This window comes from Podarcis bocagei (genome assembly GCF_964188305.1).
Source record: "Podarcis bocagei genome assembly, chromosome: 9".
Classification (NCBI taxonomy): Eukaryota; Metazoa; Chordata; class Lepidosauria; order Squamata; family Lacertidae; genus Podarcis; species Podarcis bocagei.
This window is the reverse complement of record NC_138134.1, coordinates 58,383,509-58,401,979: the sequence shown is the minus strand read 5'-3', so window position 1 is coordinate 58,401,979 and position 18,471 is coordinate 58,383,509. Positions and strand designations below refer to the sequence as shown.

Genomic DNA, 18,471 nt, shown 5'->3' with positions numbered 1-18,471 from the left:
CTCCTGCTCTCACCACCAGTTTCCCCAAGTGCCAAGCTTTCTCCTTGTAGAGGATGGTTAAGCCCTAAATTGGCTGTGATCCACAGGATAAAGCCATGCTTGCTAATGGGGGTTCCTGTATTGTCTGCTGCTCCCAGATACAGTGGGGTGGATTATTTAATAACTTTTGATGGAAGTATATTCATGACATGATTGCTGGTATGACCAATTCCTAAGAGAAGAGATTGGCTCCCGCAGCAATGTTATAAAGGAATATGTAAAAATGGATGGTTAACAGGTGATAATCTAAAGTTATAATATATTAAGATAAAAGATTAAGATAAGATCAAAGAGGGAAGGGATTTGCTGAATTAACTAATTGAAATGGAATACAAAAAAGGGAGGTGTGAGGAGGTCAGGGAAACAAGCAAATGAAAGATAAGATATGGAAAGACTGATCTGTTTTTAATCGTTTTTATTTTGTATGTCCTTTTTTCTTTTTTCTTTTTTTTCTTTTTTTTCAAAAAGAGATTGGCTCCCATTCTTAAAGTTGCATTACATGCACATGTGGTTAGTTGCAAGCGTTGTATGCTTGCACTCTAGATTATTGTAAAATACATTGAAGGGGCATTTTCTAGGCATCTAAACATGTGTTAGCTGCCTTGAGAAAAGAGTTAAGAAAAATTTAATGGAGTTGTTCAGTTGTGTTTTTTTTTAAAAGACTGTTATTTATGTCCTACCTTTTCATCCATGGAATGGAAAGAGATGCATGTAAGAAGACCTTCCCAGCTGCATATTTAAAACTGGGCATTTTATTGGTTGTTGGCTAGTGAATACTTTTTGTGTATTTATCTGGGAAGCTTCAGTTAATGACTGATATCTCTCTCTCTCTCTCTCTCTCTCTCTCTGTGTGTGTGTGTGTGTGTGTGTGTGTGTGTGTGTGTGTGTGTGTGTGTTTCCTTACTGTTTTTAGGGTATGGATACCCATCCTATGGGTTTTCTGGTTATGGGCATTCAATGCACTTCCATTCCAGCACAAACAAGACTGGTGCAGGAATGAAGCATGGTAAGCATCAAATAGTGTGGGGGGCTTTATTTTAAAAATATGTTGAATTTAATTAATTTAATTTAATGCATGCTTTAATATCAACAAAATAAGTATCACTGCTATGTAGTATTTAAGCAATATAAACTGGATTTCTCATATGATGATTGGTTTTATATATTTTATTACTACTACTACTAGTAGTAGTAGTAGTATTTAGTTGCATCCATCTACATTGTCCTTTAGAAAGAACTGGTTTGATAGGTCTCTACCACAAGTGGCTTCAAATCTAAAAATATAGACAAGGGAAACCAAGAAGGCATGGAATGGAGACAGAAGAGACGGGAAGAGTGTGCAAAGATTGCAGCTACATGTATTAGACTTCATTACATGAGAGTATTAGGGTGGGTGGAAACAAAGTGTTTCACAGATTAATAAATTCCCATTGTGTGAATTTCCAAGAATTGGGAAATATTATCAGATGCCTTTTGCTTGTACATGAGTTTGCTCCCAATTTTAAGCCTGGGCAGGTTGAAGCTGTTTGCAAATACATACTCTGATACTAAATTCTGTTTAATAATAATAATAATAATAATAATAATAATAATAATAATAATAATAATAATAATAATAAGTTTTTTGTTTTAATTTTGTTTTGCTTTACTTAATTGGTATGGGAGGGGTAAGCTAATACTGATTACTTCTCTTTTAAGGACTGTCAAATGGCATGCCAAAAAACGAGGGTGAAATCTGCTGCAACAAAAAACGCAGTGTGAAATTCAAGGAGAAAGTAGAGGATGATGAGAAAAGCAAAACCAGAACTAGCACAACTCCCAAAGAAGTTGAAGAAGATGCCTTACCATGTTATGATGCAGACATTTGTTTACAAGGTAACTGGCTTGATTTTGTACTAATCTAGGAAGGAGAAATTTGGGTCAGGCTTGAACACTTATGTACTTTGACAGTGGCCATGTTTGATCTGTTTTGGAACTAGAGGGAGAGTAGAGCTACTTCTGAAGCTCCCCATCATTCTTCTCTTGCTCAGATTAAAATCTGAGCTGAAGGAGGATTCCTAGCAGGGAGGGAATCCTGGAATCTTGTAGTTCATGAGATAGCTTTAAGGCTCTCTTGGAATTGAATTGCTTGGAACTGAAACCTCTGTGTTCTCTAGCAGCAAAGTTCTGATCAGTGGTTGTGACTGAACTGCGCCTGATTGGTGCCCTGATACATTTTGTGTGTTTTCACCCCCAATAGATGGTTTGTTTTTGGAGAAGGCCATGGAGTTAGCTAAGCGTCATGCAAATGCCCTTTTTGACTATGCAGTAACTGGAGATGTGAAGATGCTACTGGCTGTTCAGCGCCACCTTACAGCTGCCCAGGATGAAAATGGTGACAAGTAAGTGTGGGACACCAAAACCCTCTTTAACATGATGGAGGACAATTTTGCATTTGATAAGAAATTCCCTTCAAGTTCCTGAAAGTTTTCTAGGAGGAGGGGGAAATCCTCTCTTTAGTCTACAGTTCTGTGCATGCTTAGCTTAGAGTAAATCCTACTAAATTCAGTGAGATTTCCAAGTAAACATGTGCACTGTTGTTTTTAACAATTCTTCCTGTGTGATAAATGTCATATTCTACTCATGAGATGATGCAAGAATGGAAAGTAGAAGTTCCAAAATGAGGATGCATTCCAGTGATTCATTGTAGGTGTTTCTCATTTAGAAACAGAAGCAAAATGATTTGACTCCCTTTTGACTTCTGGAGCAGATAAAATCCATCCTGGCCCTTTTCCAGCATTCCTCAAGAATTCAGGCTCTTGGAGTTCTTTCCCTTACGATTGATTCCAGCCGACTTCTCTTGCAGAATATCTGTTAGGAGAAGGGGCGAGGAATACAAAGAGAAGGTGGGACTCTCACAAAAACAGCTGTCCAAGGGGAGTGTTGAGACTTGCTTTTACTATCACCATCCTTTGAAAATTCGGGAGGTTCACTCTTCAGGAGGTCTGCCAACTCCTGTGATGAGGAGCTCCAACTTCCCAGGCTACTCCATTAAAGTCATATCAGGATGTGGTCTCAGAAGTAGAGTGACTTGCCACAGGGATCATTGTCTGAACCTCTAGAGCAGGAATGGGGGCCGAATTTGTGGGCCAAATGTAGTCCTCCAGGCCTCTTTACCTGGCCTCCAGGCCACACTCTTCCTGAGCTTACACCCTTTACCAGCTCGGCTTCACACTGACCTCTGGAATGTATTGGATGTTCTTGCTTTACTTTATGGAGGCTGGAAAGGGGTGCATGTGTATAGGAAGTAGCCTACTGTACAAAGATAAAATCCACATTTATTGCGCTGCAAACTTTGACCTCTGGCCCTGGCCGCCAATGACATTTGCCTCCCTATAGTTAAACAGGTCCCTCACCCCTTCTAATGTATCCCCACTACCCCACCCTCCCCTGTCATAATTTATTCCTTGTACCAGCCTTCTACAATTATGCTTGTCATGGCAAGCATGACAACACCATCCAGTGAGTGTGATGGGCAGCAAACCTTCCTTGCAATTTTTTGAAACTGCAGGATCTTCACATCAGCTTCCTACCATTCCCCACCCCATTCTTAGCTTCGAGGTTGGCCTGACCCTTTGCTTCAGTGGGGCACATGAAGGGTATTGGGGGATTCTTGGCTTCTGCTCAATGGCCGTTCTCTTAAGAACTGCTGCCATGTATCTGCTAAAGCCTGCACTGTCCCTGCTGATCTATTTCCTGTGGGAAAGAGAAGCGGGGCAGATTCTCCTTTAGCTGCTGCTCCACAGAGGGACCAGTAGTTCCATGGCTGTGCAATGGCTGATGCCTGCACATTCCCCACCTCTTTTCTGTGGGAAGGAGAAGGGGGGAGACTTCTTCAGAAGACAAACTGGATAGCTCAGTTGGTTAGAGCAAGGTGCTGATAATGCCAAGGTTGCAGGTTCAGTCTTCAGGCAGCTGCATATTCCTGCATTGCACGCGGTTGGAGTAGATGACTAGATGAGTTGCTTCCATCTCTACAATTTTATGAAATCTGAGCTCCTTTCCTGAGCAGCGACTGAATTCCTACACTTGGCTTTGCAAGGACTTCCTTTGCTGTTTGTGGGAAGCACTTGCACCCTCCAAGAAGAAACTGGCTGTCACAGTTTTTTGCTTGGATAGCAAAGGGCAGCCCCAAACTGCATGTCCCTGTTGTTTACTCCATGCTTTGGTCCACCCGATTGCAATGCTCTGGGGAGGCAGCTCCCTCCCCTAAGATCCAATGAGATGTATTCCAGAGGAAGCCAAAGTGCTTAGATGCAGGGTTTAATTATCTATTGCAGAGGTTTTCAAACTTCCTGTTTTCAGGGATTGCTTTCCACACTGATTCATCTGCTGAGGGACCCCTGTGTGCAGGTAGAGAATGCTGCAGACTGATGAGTGTGCTAGGATGCACACTTAGTTCACGTAGGTTGGGCCTCACTGTTTTACCCCATTTGAACTGAGAGTGCACTCGAGAATATGCTGACCACTTCTGTGTGGCAAGGTGATCGTGACAAGCTTGCTGCCTTTTATGCTGCCTGCCATAACTGTGTTCGTTCCTTGATACACTTTCATGGAACCTATGGGCTTCCCAGTACATAGTTTCAGAAAATTAGTGGTCTAAACTGAAACTTCACAATAAATTTCCAATGGGGCCCATAGCTCATGATGTGCATGTAAAAGTCCAGCTCCTGGAATGCCCAGATAGAGGAGATCCTTTTTCTGAGAGAGAGCTACTGCTAATTAGAGTAAACAGTAGAGAAGGCAAGCAAGAAGTCTCTGACCAGCCCACTTCCTTGCTTTGATTCAAGCTTTGATTCAGAATCTTGCACAATCCTGTGTTGGCTGCTACCCTGGGTTTCTGCTCAAGCCTTATCCCACTGACTTCCCTGGGTCCATCCCTGTAATATCCATCCAACAGGCTGCCAGTGAATCTCACCACTTGCAGCGTGGGTTTCTTCCCTGAACACACTCTGGGACAAGGACGGGATGGGAAATTCCCTTCTCTGAGGAAGTATTAGTATTAGTCAGCACATCTGTGCCTAGAGGGATATGTTGCAATACAACTGTGGCTCTGTAGAGCAAGGAGGAAAGCATTTGGTAATAGGTTTCAGCATACCTAGTCTCCAAATTAAAATCTAGCACGTTGTCCAAGCTCAACCTCTGCGTTCCAAGGTTGTATTAAATTTTCAGGGAGGCTGTGTTACATTCCTGAAATTTCCTTTCACCCTGAAGACTCAGCAAAGTATAAACCTACCTAAGCATTCTCCAGAGGCAGTGCAGGACATTTTTAAAAGTTGTCTTGTGTTTTTGTGTGTATGTGTGTGTTTAAGTTATTACAAGTATTTAAATCAAGTTAAAAGTCATACAATACTGTTGCTGACAGAATTGAATTTAGCACAGCAGTGATCTAAAAATGTCAAGTAACTAAAACTTACAAATGGTGTCAAACTCTGGGCTATTCAGTACTGATTGGGAAATAAAGAAAGCATGCAGGATACAGATGTAGACATGGGCTTACAATGAAAAGCAATGTAAAATAAATGCTGCTGTATTTCATAGTGGGGGCCTTGATTTCTAAGCTCCTAACGTTAATTGCTAACCAAATTAAGGCAGCATTCTGCTGGCCAGTCTTTATGATACTCACTGGTGTCCCAATTGGCTGTAAACTAACCTGTTACAGGAAAAGGGTTTTTGCAATTTATAATGCAACTTATATTAGCTGAATGACTTCCACCTAAAAAAATAAGTGAATTGCTTTAAGGTGCCAGATCATATCTAGCCATTTCTGAGCAATTGCAGTGCCAACAGAAAACGGGTTCAGCTCTGCCAGTTGTAATATAAGCTGACCCACCCCAATAATTTTAGCAGCATGAGTCCTAGTCACATTGCGGGGATGAAATAGGAAATTCTTTCAAGGTAGATTTCTCTTGTTGCTGTTCCTTCTGCTCATGCAATGCAGAACAAAATGCAAAAGCTCCAAATTAATTGTGTCTTAACCGCCACACAGGCCGAATTCATACATTATCCATAAATGCCAGTTGAGCTGTTACAGTTCAGCTAATTTCAGCGCTGCTTGGGTACCTTTCTAATAGAAGAGATTGTGTGAGCCGGGCCATCCAGCCTCCATGGCTATTGCCCGTTGTGAACAAATGGAACTTTCATGTTCAAAGGAAGCATAGCTGAGTATGAGATTGCCAAACGGCAAACGACATGGAATTATTACCATCTTCGTGCCCTGCTTGAAAACTGCCAGGTATCTGCCTGGCTGCTATTTGGGACAGAATGCTAGCGTGGTCATATCTGACTCTGATCCAACAAGACAGCTTTTTACAATTCAATTATTTATTTAATTGCGGCATTTGCATTTGAGTTCTCTGGGTGGCGTGCTTCAAATTGCTAACATTCTGTGTGTAAACACACACACACGCACAAGCGTGCACGCACACAGCACAGATTAAGCGATACAATTAAACATAAGACAAGTTTAAATCCTTTTAAAAAGCCAAAACTGAACAGTCCAATTAAAAAGCCCTTATGGGGCCCCTAAAAAGCCACAAAGAATGGGTCAAAAAGACTTTGCCCGAAACTGATAAGAATGCAAAGGAGGTTCCAGGTGAGTGTCTCTGAGGAAGGCATCTTACAACTAGGATGCTATCACACCAAAAGGCTTCTCCTGTAGCTGCCTGCCAGGTTTCGCTGGCAGGTGAGTCATTGTAAAATGTAAAGGTACCAATCCTGCCCTCCATAAATATGGGAAAGGGAAACAAACCATTTACAGTTGTTTCCTCTTGAAAACTCATGGTTTTGATTTGATTCCTGCTTCATGGGGACGGATTCTACCTCTTGATGCTGACTGCCTAAAGAAAAAGAAGTTTTAAAAGTATTTAGCATGAAGGGTGGTCTGCGATAGGTTTCACAAAGGAGGTGGTCAGCTTCAAACTAAATCTTAAAATCAGCTGGAGAAACATCAAGGAATTGTTGGGTGTCTCAATAGTTTTTTTTAACCACCTTTTTTTGCATCCTGAAATAATGGATATATGGGAACTGAGTGCAGTCAGATTGTGGTCACAATACTGAAAGCCAGAGCAGCTGGATTTTGTAATGATTCAGTTTACATATCAAGTGTGTATGGGGTGGGGGTGGGGTTGTCCCCTTTTACATATCACTTTTTCCCACTGAATCTTGTGGTTTTGAATCACATTCGGTATAAAAATGGAGAAAGCTTCATGTTGAGCCCAAAATTAGTGAATTCCTTGGGGGAGAAACAATTCCTCTGGTACTGTTTAGGAACAGCCGTGAGACTTATAAAACATGTTTCACTCTAAAACCATGATGCATTGAACACTTTGCAAGCCAAAACTGTTTATTATTAAAACTCTGTTTTATTATTATTAAAACTCTCAGTTTACAAAGCTTACAGTGGTTTTTGATACACACACACACATTCATTTCACACAGCTTTGATAACATGCACAAATGTTAGCCACATGTCCAATAATGAAATAGATTTGAAACAGAACTAGTGAGAGCATATAGCCCTCCAGCTTGTTAGTGGACTCCAATTCCCATCATCCCTGATCCATTGGCCTTGCTGGCTGAGGCTAATGGAAAATGGAGTGCAGCAGCACCAATACCGTTCCCCATGCATGCCGTAAATACCTCTTTCCCTATCTGTTTTACATTGTGTAGCTTAATGTATATATATTTCTTTCCCCATCCCCCTTTGTTCAACATCAGCGTACTTCACTTAGCAATTATTCATCTTCATAAGGAGCTGGTGAGGAACCTCTTAGAAGTGGTAGCAGATTTGAATGCTGATGATGTCCTCAATGTGAGAAACGACCTTTATCAGGTATGGAAACCATGGGGAAGACGATCCTCTTCTTTAGCATCTTTTGCTCTTACTGATGACTCTTCAAGAACCATGCAATGTATTGCAAAATTCGAAGAATGGCAAATTTCAATGGATGCACATGAATATCTGCCTGTGTCTTGTTTTGCAAAGAGCAAATTAGGTCGATTCGCCTTTAAACACATGCTGAATTCAGTTTCTCCTCCATCCCTACCTGTGGAATGCTTTGACAGACACTGCAGGGAGGCAGTGCTGAGGAGTCAAATGACACGGGTGCCAAAGAGTCTAATGAAAGATCCCTCACTATCTAATCTCTCTGGCTGCTCAACTCATGTGAACCAACCTTTCATACTCATTGTAAGACAGGGATGAGGAAAATATGTATGCTTGCCCCACCCAACGTGGGTGATGATCGGGGATTATCCTTGTTTTAAGTAAGACAAGGGCGTATTGAACATTGATCAGATTAATCTGGAGAAATCCTTTTACCCCCTATTTGTATTGCATTTGTTTGTTACATTTAAAGTCAGCCTTTCTATAAAAAGATGCCCAGGGTGGCTTACAAAGTCCAATCAATAAGTGACACTACAATAAATATCAAAAGGAAAGTGTGTAAGAATCGGGTTAAAGCAAAAAAAAAAAAATTAAAATTGGCAACTAGTTGGGTGGCACTCAACTAAGTTTTACTCAGAGTGTACCCACTGAAATTAATGTTCATGAGTATGTTAGGTTCATTAATTGCAATAGATCTGCTGAGTAAAACTTACTTGAATACCAGCCAATGAAAGTGAAAAATGCAAATTAAAATTCATAGCATATTGTTTTGTGGATGTTTTGCTTGGTACTGGGATGTTTCTTTTTGTAACAGATTCAGTTGCATGAATGGTGTTTATGATTATCACTGCCTTTGGGTGATTCCTATTTTCTTTTCTTTTTGCAGACTCCCTTGCACTTGGCTGTTATCACAAAGCAGGCAGGAGTGGTGAAGGACTTGCTTAGAGCTGGGGCAGATGTGAGCCTCTTGGACCGCTATGGCAATTCAGTCTTGCATCTAGCAGCGAAGCAAGGAGACGAGAAGGTGTTGAGTATGCTGCTTAGCCACAAAGAGACCTCTCTAATGAGAGACCTTCCTAATGGGGAAGGTAGGCAAATGACACAGAGCAATTTTGGCTATACATCTCTCAAACTGTGTAGGATCATGCAGAACATAGCATTTTATCACTCACTTCTTCAGGACAGATGTCTGATTCAGTCCCAGTGTTGTCAATCGACAGATGGGCTGTTGCATCTAAACACATGCAAATTTCTTCCAGATGCATGTTTTATATACTGTGTCATCGGCGTACATGGTGATTTTCCGAGTTTTGTACATAAACAGCAGCAGCAAACCAAAACTATAACAGGAAGTCAGGCTTCTGCCCTAAAGCAGCTTGCAACCTAAAGTCAACAGTGGAGAAGAGTAACTGCAGGAAGGGAGTGGCAGAATCATTGTGTCAATCTCCCACACAAATAACCAAGCAGAAGCTGCAGAAAGCCACGTAACACTGCCTCTCAACTTATCTCCCCTGCCCCTGTTACTTTTTGATAGAGAAAGCATAAGGGTTTTTTCATTTTAAAAATGTTGCATTCATAGTCGTTGTTTCCAAAAAAAAGTTTATTTATTAAACTTAGAATTGTAGAATTGGAAGGGACCCCAACGGACTAATCCAACCCCAACAATGAAGGAATCTCAGCTAAAGCATCTATGAAAGATGGCCATCCAACCTCCGCTTAAAAACCTCCAAGGAAGGAGAGTCCGCCACCTCTCATGGGAGTCTGTTTCACGGTCGAACAGCTGTCAGAAAGTTTTCCCTGATGTTTAGACGGAATCTCCTTTCATGTAACTTGAAGACATTGATTCGAGTCCTACCCACCAGAGCAGGAGAGAACAAGCTTGTTCTTTCTTCCATGTGACAACTCTTGAGATATTTGAAGATGGCTATCATATCTCCTCTCAGTCTCCTCTTTTCCCGGCTGAACATACCCAACTCCCTCAGCCATTCCTCATAAGGCTTGGTTTCCAGACCCTTGATCATTGGTTGCCCTAGTCGCTTGTCATTCAAAGCTCTCCAAGCGACTGGGAGGAAAATATGCAATACTTAATACCATAGGGGAAAAGTGGAGGGGTGGAATTCTATAATATGTTAATGTTTCATATAACATCCATGGGGGGGGGACCAAGCTGTATAAATAATAGCGAACAACATTAACAATGCTCAAATGATAAACAAAGCAATACTCTAGTTACAGGTAGGTAGCAGTGTTGGTCTGCCATAGTCAAAATATGTATCTGAATCTGAATGTATCTACAGTGAATGTATCTACAGTGTGTATCTGAAGAAGTGTGCATGCACACGAAAGCTCATACCAAGAACTAACTTAGTTGGTCTTTAAGGTGCTACTGGAAGGAATTTTTTTATTAAAGCAATACTCTGACACACTAATTTAGCAAATAAACAAAACCTCCACTTCCCCCCCTAGTCCATAAAACACGCCCAAAGCAGTTAAATTCGCCATAGAAAACACAAAATAAGCAACAGAACCATATAAAAATTAAGATCCATTAAAAAGTAAAAATACAAGGCAGTTTGAAAACAAAATTTATATTAAAGGTGCAGATTGCAACACAGAGCACCAAAGAAATATGGTTCAAAAAGGCTTGCCTTTCCACCCAGCTAAGTACCATGCTGCCTGATATTGGGAGGGTGCTATTTGAGTCACTGTTATCTGCCATTCCCATTTACAGGTGTCATGGCGTTTCAGCTGAAACTTCAGAGAATGTTCTTTTTATGGGTGTTTGGGGACATGGAAACAGAGCTTAGCTCCAGCTACTTCCCCCAATGACACATGTAGTTTTTAAAACTTAATACCTACATGTTAATAAACTTAAACATGGAGGAGGGGGCTATCGAGGTGCTACTAGCCATGATGTCTATGCTCAGCCTCCACAGCAACACCAGTTGCTGGAAATCACAGGAGGGGAGAATGCAAGAGTTCGAATCCTGCTCTCGGGTTTCTTACAGGCATCTGTCCGGCCACTGTGAGAATAGGATGCTGGACTAGATGGACCATTGACCTGATCCAGGAGGCTCTTCTTAGGTTCTTAATATTCACTTATTTTTGCTGTCACTGTACAAAACAAGTTTTAAAAGGAAATGAAACCAGCTGCTATGGTAATCTCGCTTCCCCCTACTTTTCTGACATGCATCCCAAAACTGTAGGCCTTCTCCTTTCATGAATTACCGCTCCCAAATCGCGAGAAGCCCAAACCCAGCCTCCCTTTATTGCCCACGTTTAGCTTTTCTGCAGCTACTTTCCGGAGCTTGAGATCTCATCGCACTATTCAGCTGCTGTACTGTGCTTCTTTATTGCAGGGCTGGCTGTTATTCACCTAGCCGTGATGGCAAATAGCGTGTCTTGTCTCCGGCTGCTCATTGCTGCTGGTGCTGATGTCAACGCCCAAGAACAGAAATCTGGCAGAACTGCCTTGCACCTGGCTGTCGAACAAGGAAATATATCCTTGGCAGGTTGCCTTCTGCTTGAGGTGAGCTTCGTGGGGGCCAGAACCACTTTGTTTTCCTGGCCAATTTTCCTTGCTTCCCAGGTCAAAGTTGGCAATGTGCAGCCCACAGGTCATGCATGGCAATAATGTCACAGAAGCATTTTCTGTCGTCCCAAATGTTCATTGATGGCTGCTCTCCCACCCCTGCACATTGAGTAATTAAAAAAAACCACCCAAGATAATTCTGCTTATTCAAATGAGACAAATGCAGTATAACTGCATAATTATTTTATACATTTTTAATTAAACAAAAAGTCTCTCTGACCTGTCTTTAAGCTCAAGGTTTGTAGACACGACCCACTGAAAGTTTTCCTTCCTCTGATCTTGGATACTTGCAGTGAAATCCTACATATAGCTACTCAGAAGTCCCACTGAGATCATCGGTACTTACTCCCTGGTAACTGGGAATAGGATTGCAGCTTTAAATGGATTTGACTGAGGCATTCTAAAGCTATTATTAAGAGCCTGTAGTGGGGCTAAGAAGCCGAACCTTTAGAATACAATAAAGTTTTACAATCTAAAAATTGAGTTTTAGATTCTGTGGTGACCTTTCATTTGTTTACTTACTTTGTTAGCAGTTACTGACATTCACTTTCATCTAGTAAGACATGGAGAGCAATGTATATTCTGATGGGCCTGGGTATTTTGCAATTGAATATCAATTTATATTTATACTGGCCTTTTACCAGTTAAAAACAATAAAACCTGCATAAATGTGTGATCCTATTTCACCAATAATTAATGTATTAGATCTGGAATGAGTGTGTGCATGTATGTATTTATTTTTATTTTTGCAAAACATTCATTTTTACAGCTTACCATCCAAGGTATTTTTTTGGACCATTCTGTTAAATATTTTTTCCACATTATTTATCTTTCCTGCTTTGTTTAAATAAATGTGAGTAAACATTTAACTCAATATTTACCGTATTTTTCGCTCTATAACACGCACCCAACCATAACACGCACGTAGTTTTTAGAGGAGAAAAATCCATAGGCATGCCACCCGTACGCATTCCCTCCATAACACGCACAGACTTTTCCCCTTACTTTTTAGGAGGAAAAAAGTGAGTGTTATGGTGCAAAAAATACGGTAATTATCAGTTTATCTGATGCTCTTTTTGTTAACTTACCAGTATTCGTTTCCAAATGGCTTCATTTCAGCTCTAAATTCAGCACTCTTACGTATCATTCTCACACAAGTCCATATACAAAAGTAAATGTTCATCCCAGGTTATGAGGCCTTGGAGGCTCTTTCTTTCAAGCTGGCCCAAAATTGTGTAGAGGCATCAAAGTATGGTCCCAGTGTGCATGTAAGTAGCTAAACCAGCATTTATTTATTTCTCTTTTTTTAAAGGGTGATGCATTTGTCGACAGCACTACATATGATGGAACGACTCCACTTCACATAGCAGCTGGAAGGGGGTCTACAAAAATGACTGCTCTTCTCAAAGCAGCAGGTAAGAAAATAACATTAAACTCTTCCTGATGCTTTAGTGCTGTGAAATAATTTTTCCCCAGACTCTCCTTGATTATAGGGGTATCCGCAAGTTACATTCAGTGACTGTACAGTCTTTGTACACAAGTAGTAAAGCTATACAGTTGGTGACATGCAGTGTAGAGTTTGTGTGCCTGCATGCACAGTGGTTTGAACTATACAAATGACCAAGTCACACTGTTTCACACAAACTTGCATTGACAACATGTTCTTGTGTTCAGTGTACTATTAGGCGCTGTGGTCTAAACCACCGAGCCTCTTGGGCTTGCCGATCAGAAGGTCGGCGGTTCGATTCCCCGCGATGGGATGAGCTCCTGTTGCTCTGTCCCAGCTCCTGCCAACCTAGCAGTTCGAAAGCACGGCAGGGCAAGTAGATAAATAGGGAAGGTAAACAGCATTTCCATATGCTCTGGCACTCGTCACGGTGTCCCGTTGCGCCAGAAGCAGTTTAGTCATGCTGGCCACATGACCTGGAAAGCTGTCTGTGGACAAACGCCGGCTCCCTCAGCCTGAAATCGAGATGGGCGCCGCAACCCCAGTTGCCTTTGACTGGACTTAACCATCCAGAGGTCCTTTACCTTTACCTTACCTTTCCCTATTACTATTATTTATTATTATATAAACTTCTATACTGACTTCATCCAAAGATTACAGGGCAGTTTACAATACTGTATGCACAATGCATACAATAACAACAGACAAAAGCAATACTCCCCCCCCCCAATACAATTTATAAGACCATAGATTGTTTAATTAGCCAAAAGCCTGGGAGAAGAGGAATGTTTTTGCCTGGTGCCTAAATATATGTAACAAAGGTGCCAGGTGAGTGTCACTGGGGAGAGTTGCCCACAGGTGGGGAGGCACTGCAGAAAAACCCTTCTCGTGTTGCCACCCTCTGGACCTCTCGTATAATGTGTGAGGAAGACTCCTGTCCCCTATGCTGCTTTTCCATCACCAATGTTGAAAGTAAGATTTAATGACTAGCTTTTGTATGTGGAATGTGGTGGGAGTTGCCTCAGGTAGCAAAATGACCCCAGCCAAATCAGTAATTTTCCCTTCCCTCCCAGAAGTTGGACTGCAAACCCTTTTGTTCTCTCAGCAACTCCAAGCCATTGCACTGTAGCAAAGAGGCATCTCATCACCACAAGCATAATACAATATTAATAACTGGTGCATTTGAATGGATTTAGAAACCGTCATGAAGCTCTTGAGGCTCCCCCTTCTGGAAAAACATTTGTAGCAGCATTGAACAAGTTGCAGGAAAAGGCCCTAAGACATTGTTCTAATCATGTAACACTAAATTCTTAAAGAATGAGAAGTTTTTAAATAAGAGAGGGAAACGGTGAAGAAGAAAACTGAGAATCCTAAACAAAACAAAGACTTCTGTCCAAAAGCATGCATCTTTTTGATAGGCGTGAACCATGCAAAACGAACAAAAAGGTTCATTTTTTACCCAGTCTAGCATTTTAAATCTATTGTTCTTGGATAAAAGTAAAGTAGGCTTTATATATGGCAACGTTTGGTGAGTGACAGATCTTTCCCATTCTGCATATAGAAGCCAAACAGACTGGCAGTAGTCTTACTTCAACATTGGTGATGCTTAGGCAGGTGAGATTAGGGGGCCTAGGGCAGGCAGTGTGGGGGCAGAGAGGATCAGGAGGAACAACCAGAGGCTGCTACTGCCGCCCACCACCCCACATCAAGCCACCCAAGGCGGTCGCCTCATAATGTTAGGGCTGGCCCTACACACCGGAATTCCTTTTGCGTATTTACTTGACTGAATATTAGAGTAGAAGGGTTTACTGATGTGAAGGTGTGATGCTCTTTCACCATGGTGCTTTGCTTCACCTTGCAGGTGCAGATCCCCACATTGAGAACTTTGAACCATTGTTTGAACAAGATGATGTGAAAGACAAAGATGGTGAAGATGAAGGGGTCATACCTGGAACAACACCTTTGGACATGGCAACTAGCTGGGAGGCAAGTGGTTAGGATGAAAGCATCTCAACAGCCAGTACATCTTTCATTTAAGGCCTGATTGAGAATATGGACCAGACCTTTTTTTCCAATCTGTGTACAGGAATGTGGGAAGAACTAGTCTTCAGTATTAAAAACTACAAGAATACCCATATATATATTGCAGTTTGGGGTGACAATCAAAGATGCAGCAGTTGACTTGGTTGCAGCTGCAATTTGATTTACATTTAAAAAATAATTCTCTTTTCTTTAAAGTATGGCTGAGCAGAAGCAGAAGGGCTTTTTTGTGACAGTACTCACCTGTACAGAGTACTGGCACCTCTTTACTTTAAAAATGGAAGCAGTCACTTCCATTTTTTTTTCTTTGCAGTTATGCTGGAGGAGGTAAGGGAAAGTGTGACCTTCCTCCAGCACTAAAATACAGATATGCATTATGCTACCAGCTGACCGCTTGAAGACTATGAATGCCAGACTTGAAACTTAAATGTACAGGATGCAGCTGGATGCTTTCGCTTTGCATTTGCACTAATTAGCTAACTGTTCTTCCTAACAGGTGTATGATATCTTGAATGGTAAACCCTCCAAATCAAAGATAGCTTCCGAAGATCTATTGACACAAGGTAAGGGTGTGTATAAGCAGTGGGGGGGACGGGACTGGCTGAGATTTCTTTCTTCTCCAGCTTAGCTTGATTGCTCAGTATTATTTTGCAGCAAGTTTGTTGTAGGGCACTTATTGTTCTTTGCTAAAAGCACACTTGAGATCTGAACTGTACAGTCTGACCTAGGAGGCAGCACTTTTTGTCTTCAGCCATCTCAAGGTTTCATAAACAACACTGTCTATTCTCCCTGGAAACCTCTCTCAGAACAGCCATGTGATGCCTCCTCTTTCTCATCCATCAAATCCTTATAAAAACCCTTTCCTGTGCAGCCTTTGTCTTAGACTACAATTCTAAACACACTTACCTGGGAGTAAGTGTACAGTATTTCACTCTTCACCACCAACATTTTATTTCTCAGCTGAAACAAAGATTACCAGAGCATCCTAACTATGGAAGCCAATGTAACCTACACTGACTTAAATTACCCCTAATTCATACTCTGTTTTGAAGGAAGCCTGATACACATACACACACACCATTACCCAAGAAGCTTGGTTTCCCCTTCCCAACTCCTTGTCAGAATTTTAGTCAGTAAGCTCTTCAGGTCAGAGATGTTTCTCTTTTGCTATCACTCTGTAAAGTTCCATATTTGATAGTGGATGTGCAATGTTTGACTGATAATCAGAGTAATCCATTTTAATAGACTAAAAGAAAGTGATCTCAATTAATTAGGCAGCAGTGTTTTCAAAAACATTTATTAATAATACAAATACATTTTTTTAAAGTAAGTGCATGTCATCTAAAAACAAAGCATTGTTCCTGTTTCAGGACTAATTTTTATCCACTTGAAAACTTCTATAATCTACAGTTGCTCAACTCATTGCAATTCTATGCATGTTTACTTTAGAACTAACTCGTGTCAATTGGGTTTAGGATTGCAACCTAACATTTCTTTTGTCATGCGACATTCCTAGTTATATTGATGAAAGCATCTTTTTATAGTGCCTTTCCCAGTGAAAAAAATGGTTTCATTTCAGGAGCTAAGAGATTTTGCACATCCAAACTCAGCTCCTTAGCTTTTGTCCCATCCAGTCCCTGGCAAGAGAAATAGCTCCTTGGCAGGAACCTGTTCAAATTAATTTACTCCCCATATCTAGGTCAGGTAGTGGACAAAGGGCACTAGATCACTGTGAACAGATGGTGAATTTTAACACACCTTGAAACTTTAAAAAAGCATTGTCCTATTGAAGTGTTATACTTGTGCTGTCTCTTAAAAAAAGACGGGTTATGATCAGCATATGGTCTCACTCTACCCACATTGGGAATATTATTGCTGTGTTTAGTTCATGGATAGGCAAACTAAGGCCCGGGGGCTGAATCCGGACCAATCACCTTCTAAATCTGGCCCACGGACGGTCTGGGAATCAGCGTGTTTTTACATGAGTAGAATGTGTCCTTTTGTTTAAAATGTGTCTCTGGGTTATTTGTGGGGCATAGGAATTCATTTTTTCCCTTCAAAATATAGTCTAGCCCCCCACAAGGTCCGAAGGACAGTGTACCGGCCCCCTGCTGAAAAGGTTTGCTGACCCCTGGTTTAGTTGAAACAGACTAGCATGCCTGGAAGGAAAAAGGAGGCTCACATCCGGGATTCAAATTTGCACTGGAGACTTTGGGAAGGCCAAGTTCATGCTCAGTTTTGGCTGTAGTCAACAGTGTGCTTTTACACACTGCTGTATTTAAAACGAGCATTTGCTTCCGCTTGAGGAGCAAAGGTTGAAGTATAGCTAAAAGTAAAAGGTAAAGGGACCCCTGACCATTAGGTCCAGTCGTGACCGACTCTGGGGTTGCGGCGCCCATCTCGCTTTATTGGCCGAGGGAGCCGGCATACAGCTTCCCAGGTCATGTGGCCAGCATGACTAAGCTGCTTCTGGCGAACCAGAACAACGCACGGAAATGCCGTTTCCCTTCCCGCCAGAGCAGTACCTATTTATCTACTTGCACTCTGACGTGCTTTCGAACTGCTAGGTGGGCAGGAGCAGGGACCGAGCAATGGGAGCTCACCCTGTCACGGGGATTTGAACCGCCAACCTTCAGATCGGCAAGTCCTAGGCTCTGTGGTTTAACCCACAGCGCCACCTGCGTCCCTTGAAGTATAGCTAGTGGTGAGTAAATTCACGTTCGGTTTTGTTTTTCACCTTCTTCCAGGAAACATGAAAGAGCTGAAGGAGGATGTCAAGTTACAGCTTTACAAGTTACTTGAAGTGCCTGATCTGAACAAAAACTGGTCCATGCTGGCGCAAAAGCTTGGTCTAGGGATACTTAACAATGCCTTCCGGTTGAGCCCCTCTCCGTCAAAAACCCTGCTTGATAATTATGAGGTAACTCGAATAACGTGCCTAATGGGCCAGCCCAATGGCCCATTTAGCCTTGCATCCTGTCTTTAATGTCTATAAGCACCTGCCTAGTAAGATCCCTCAATAATTCCTTGTCACAACGACCCTGAGGGTGCCTGTGCCTATGATGATGTTTCTATTGATTATAGAACAGGAGACAACCTATCATTTGCACATGGCGAGTTAGTCATTCCAGTGAACTTAACAAGAGGCCTGCAAGTTCTGTGCATTTATCAGTGTGCATATTGGGCTTGGACTGGGGAATTTGGGACCTTTAGGCCCTGTTGATCATTTCCAACCATATGATGTTAAGAATACCCCTTTACGGGAGGATGTATGAAGGATCCAACCCCTTTTTAGGCTGCTGCAATATTTAGAAACTCACTGTAAGGTGAGATATTCCCTCAGTGTTAATCTCAGAAAAAGTTTGTGTAGTCGTGCCATGCACATGGCAAGAAGCAATCATATAGGTTTTTCATCTGTAAATTAAA

General features: G+C 41.7%; 1 protein-coding gene across 1 annotated transcript in view; it reads left to right on the top strand.

The window, feature by feature from the left end:
- NFKB1 (nuclear factor kappa B subunit 1) overlaps positions 1-18,471 on the top strand; it is a 72,518-nt gene that overhangs the window by 48,958 nt on the left and 5,089 nt on the right. Inside the window, exons 13-22 of the mRNA XM_081209339.1 lie at positions 953-1,045; positions 1,738-1,914; positions 2,279-2,420; positions 7,798-7,912; positions 8,853-9,054; positions 11,326-11,495; positions 12,871-12,973; positions 14,867-14,991; positions 15,542-15,608; positions 17,793-17,965. Coding sequence (XP_081065465.1) covers positions 953-1,045; positions 1,738-1,914; positions 2,279-2,420; positions 7,798-7,912; positions 8,853-9,054; positions 11,326-11,495; positions 12,871-12,973; positions 14,867-14,991; positions 15,542-15,608; positions 17,793-17,965 — 1,367 coding nt within the window. The remainder of the gene's footprint in view (positions 1-952; positions 1,046-1,737; positions 1,915-2,278; positions 2,421-7,797; positions 7,913-8,852; positions 9,055-11,325; positions 11,496-12,870; positions 12,974-14,866; positions 14,992-15,541; positions 15,609-17,792; positions 17,966-18,471) is intronic.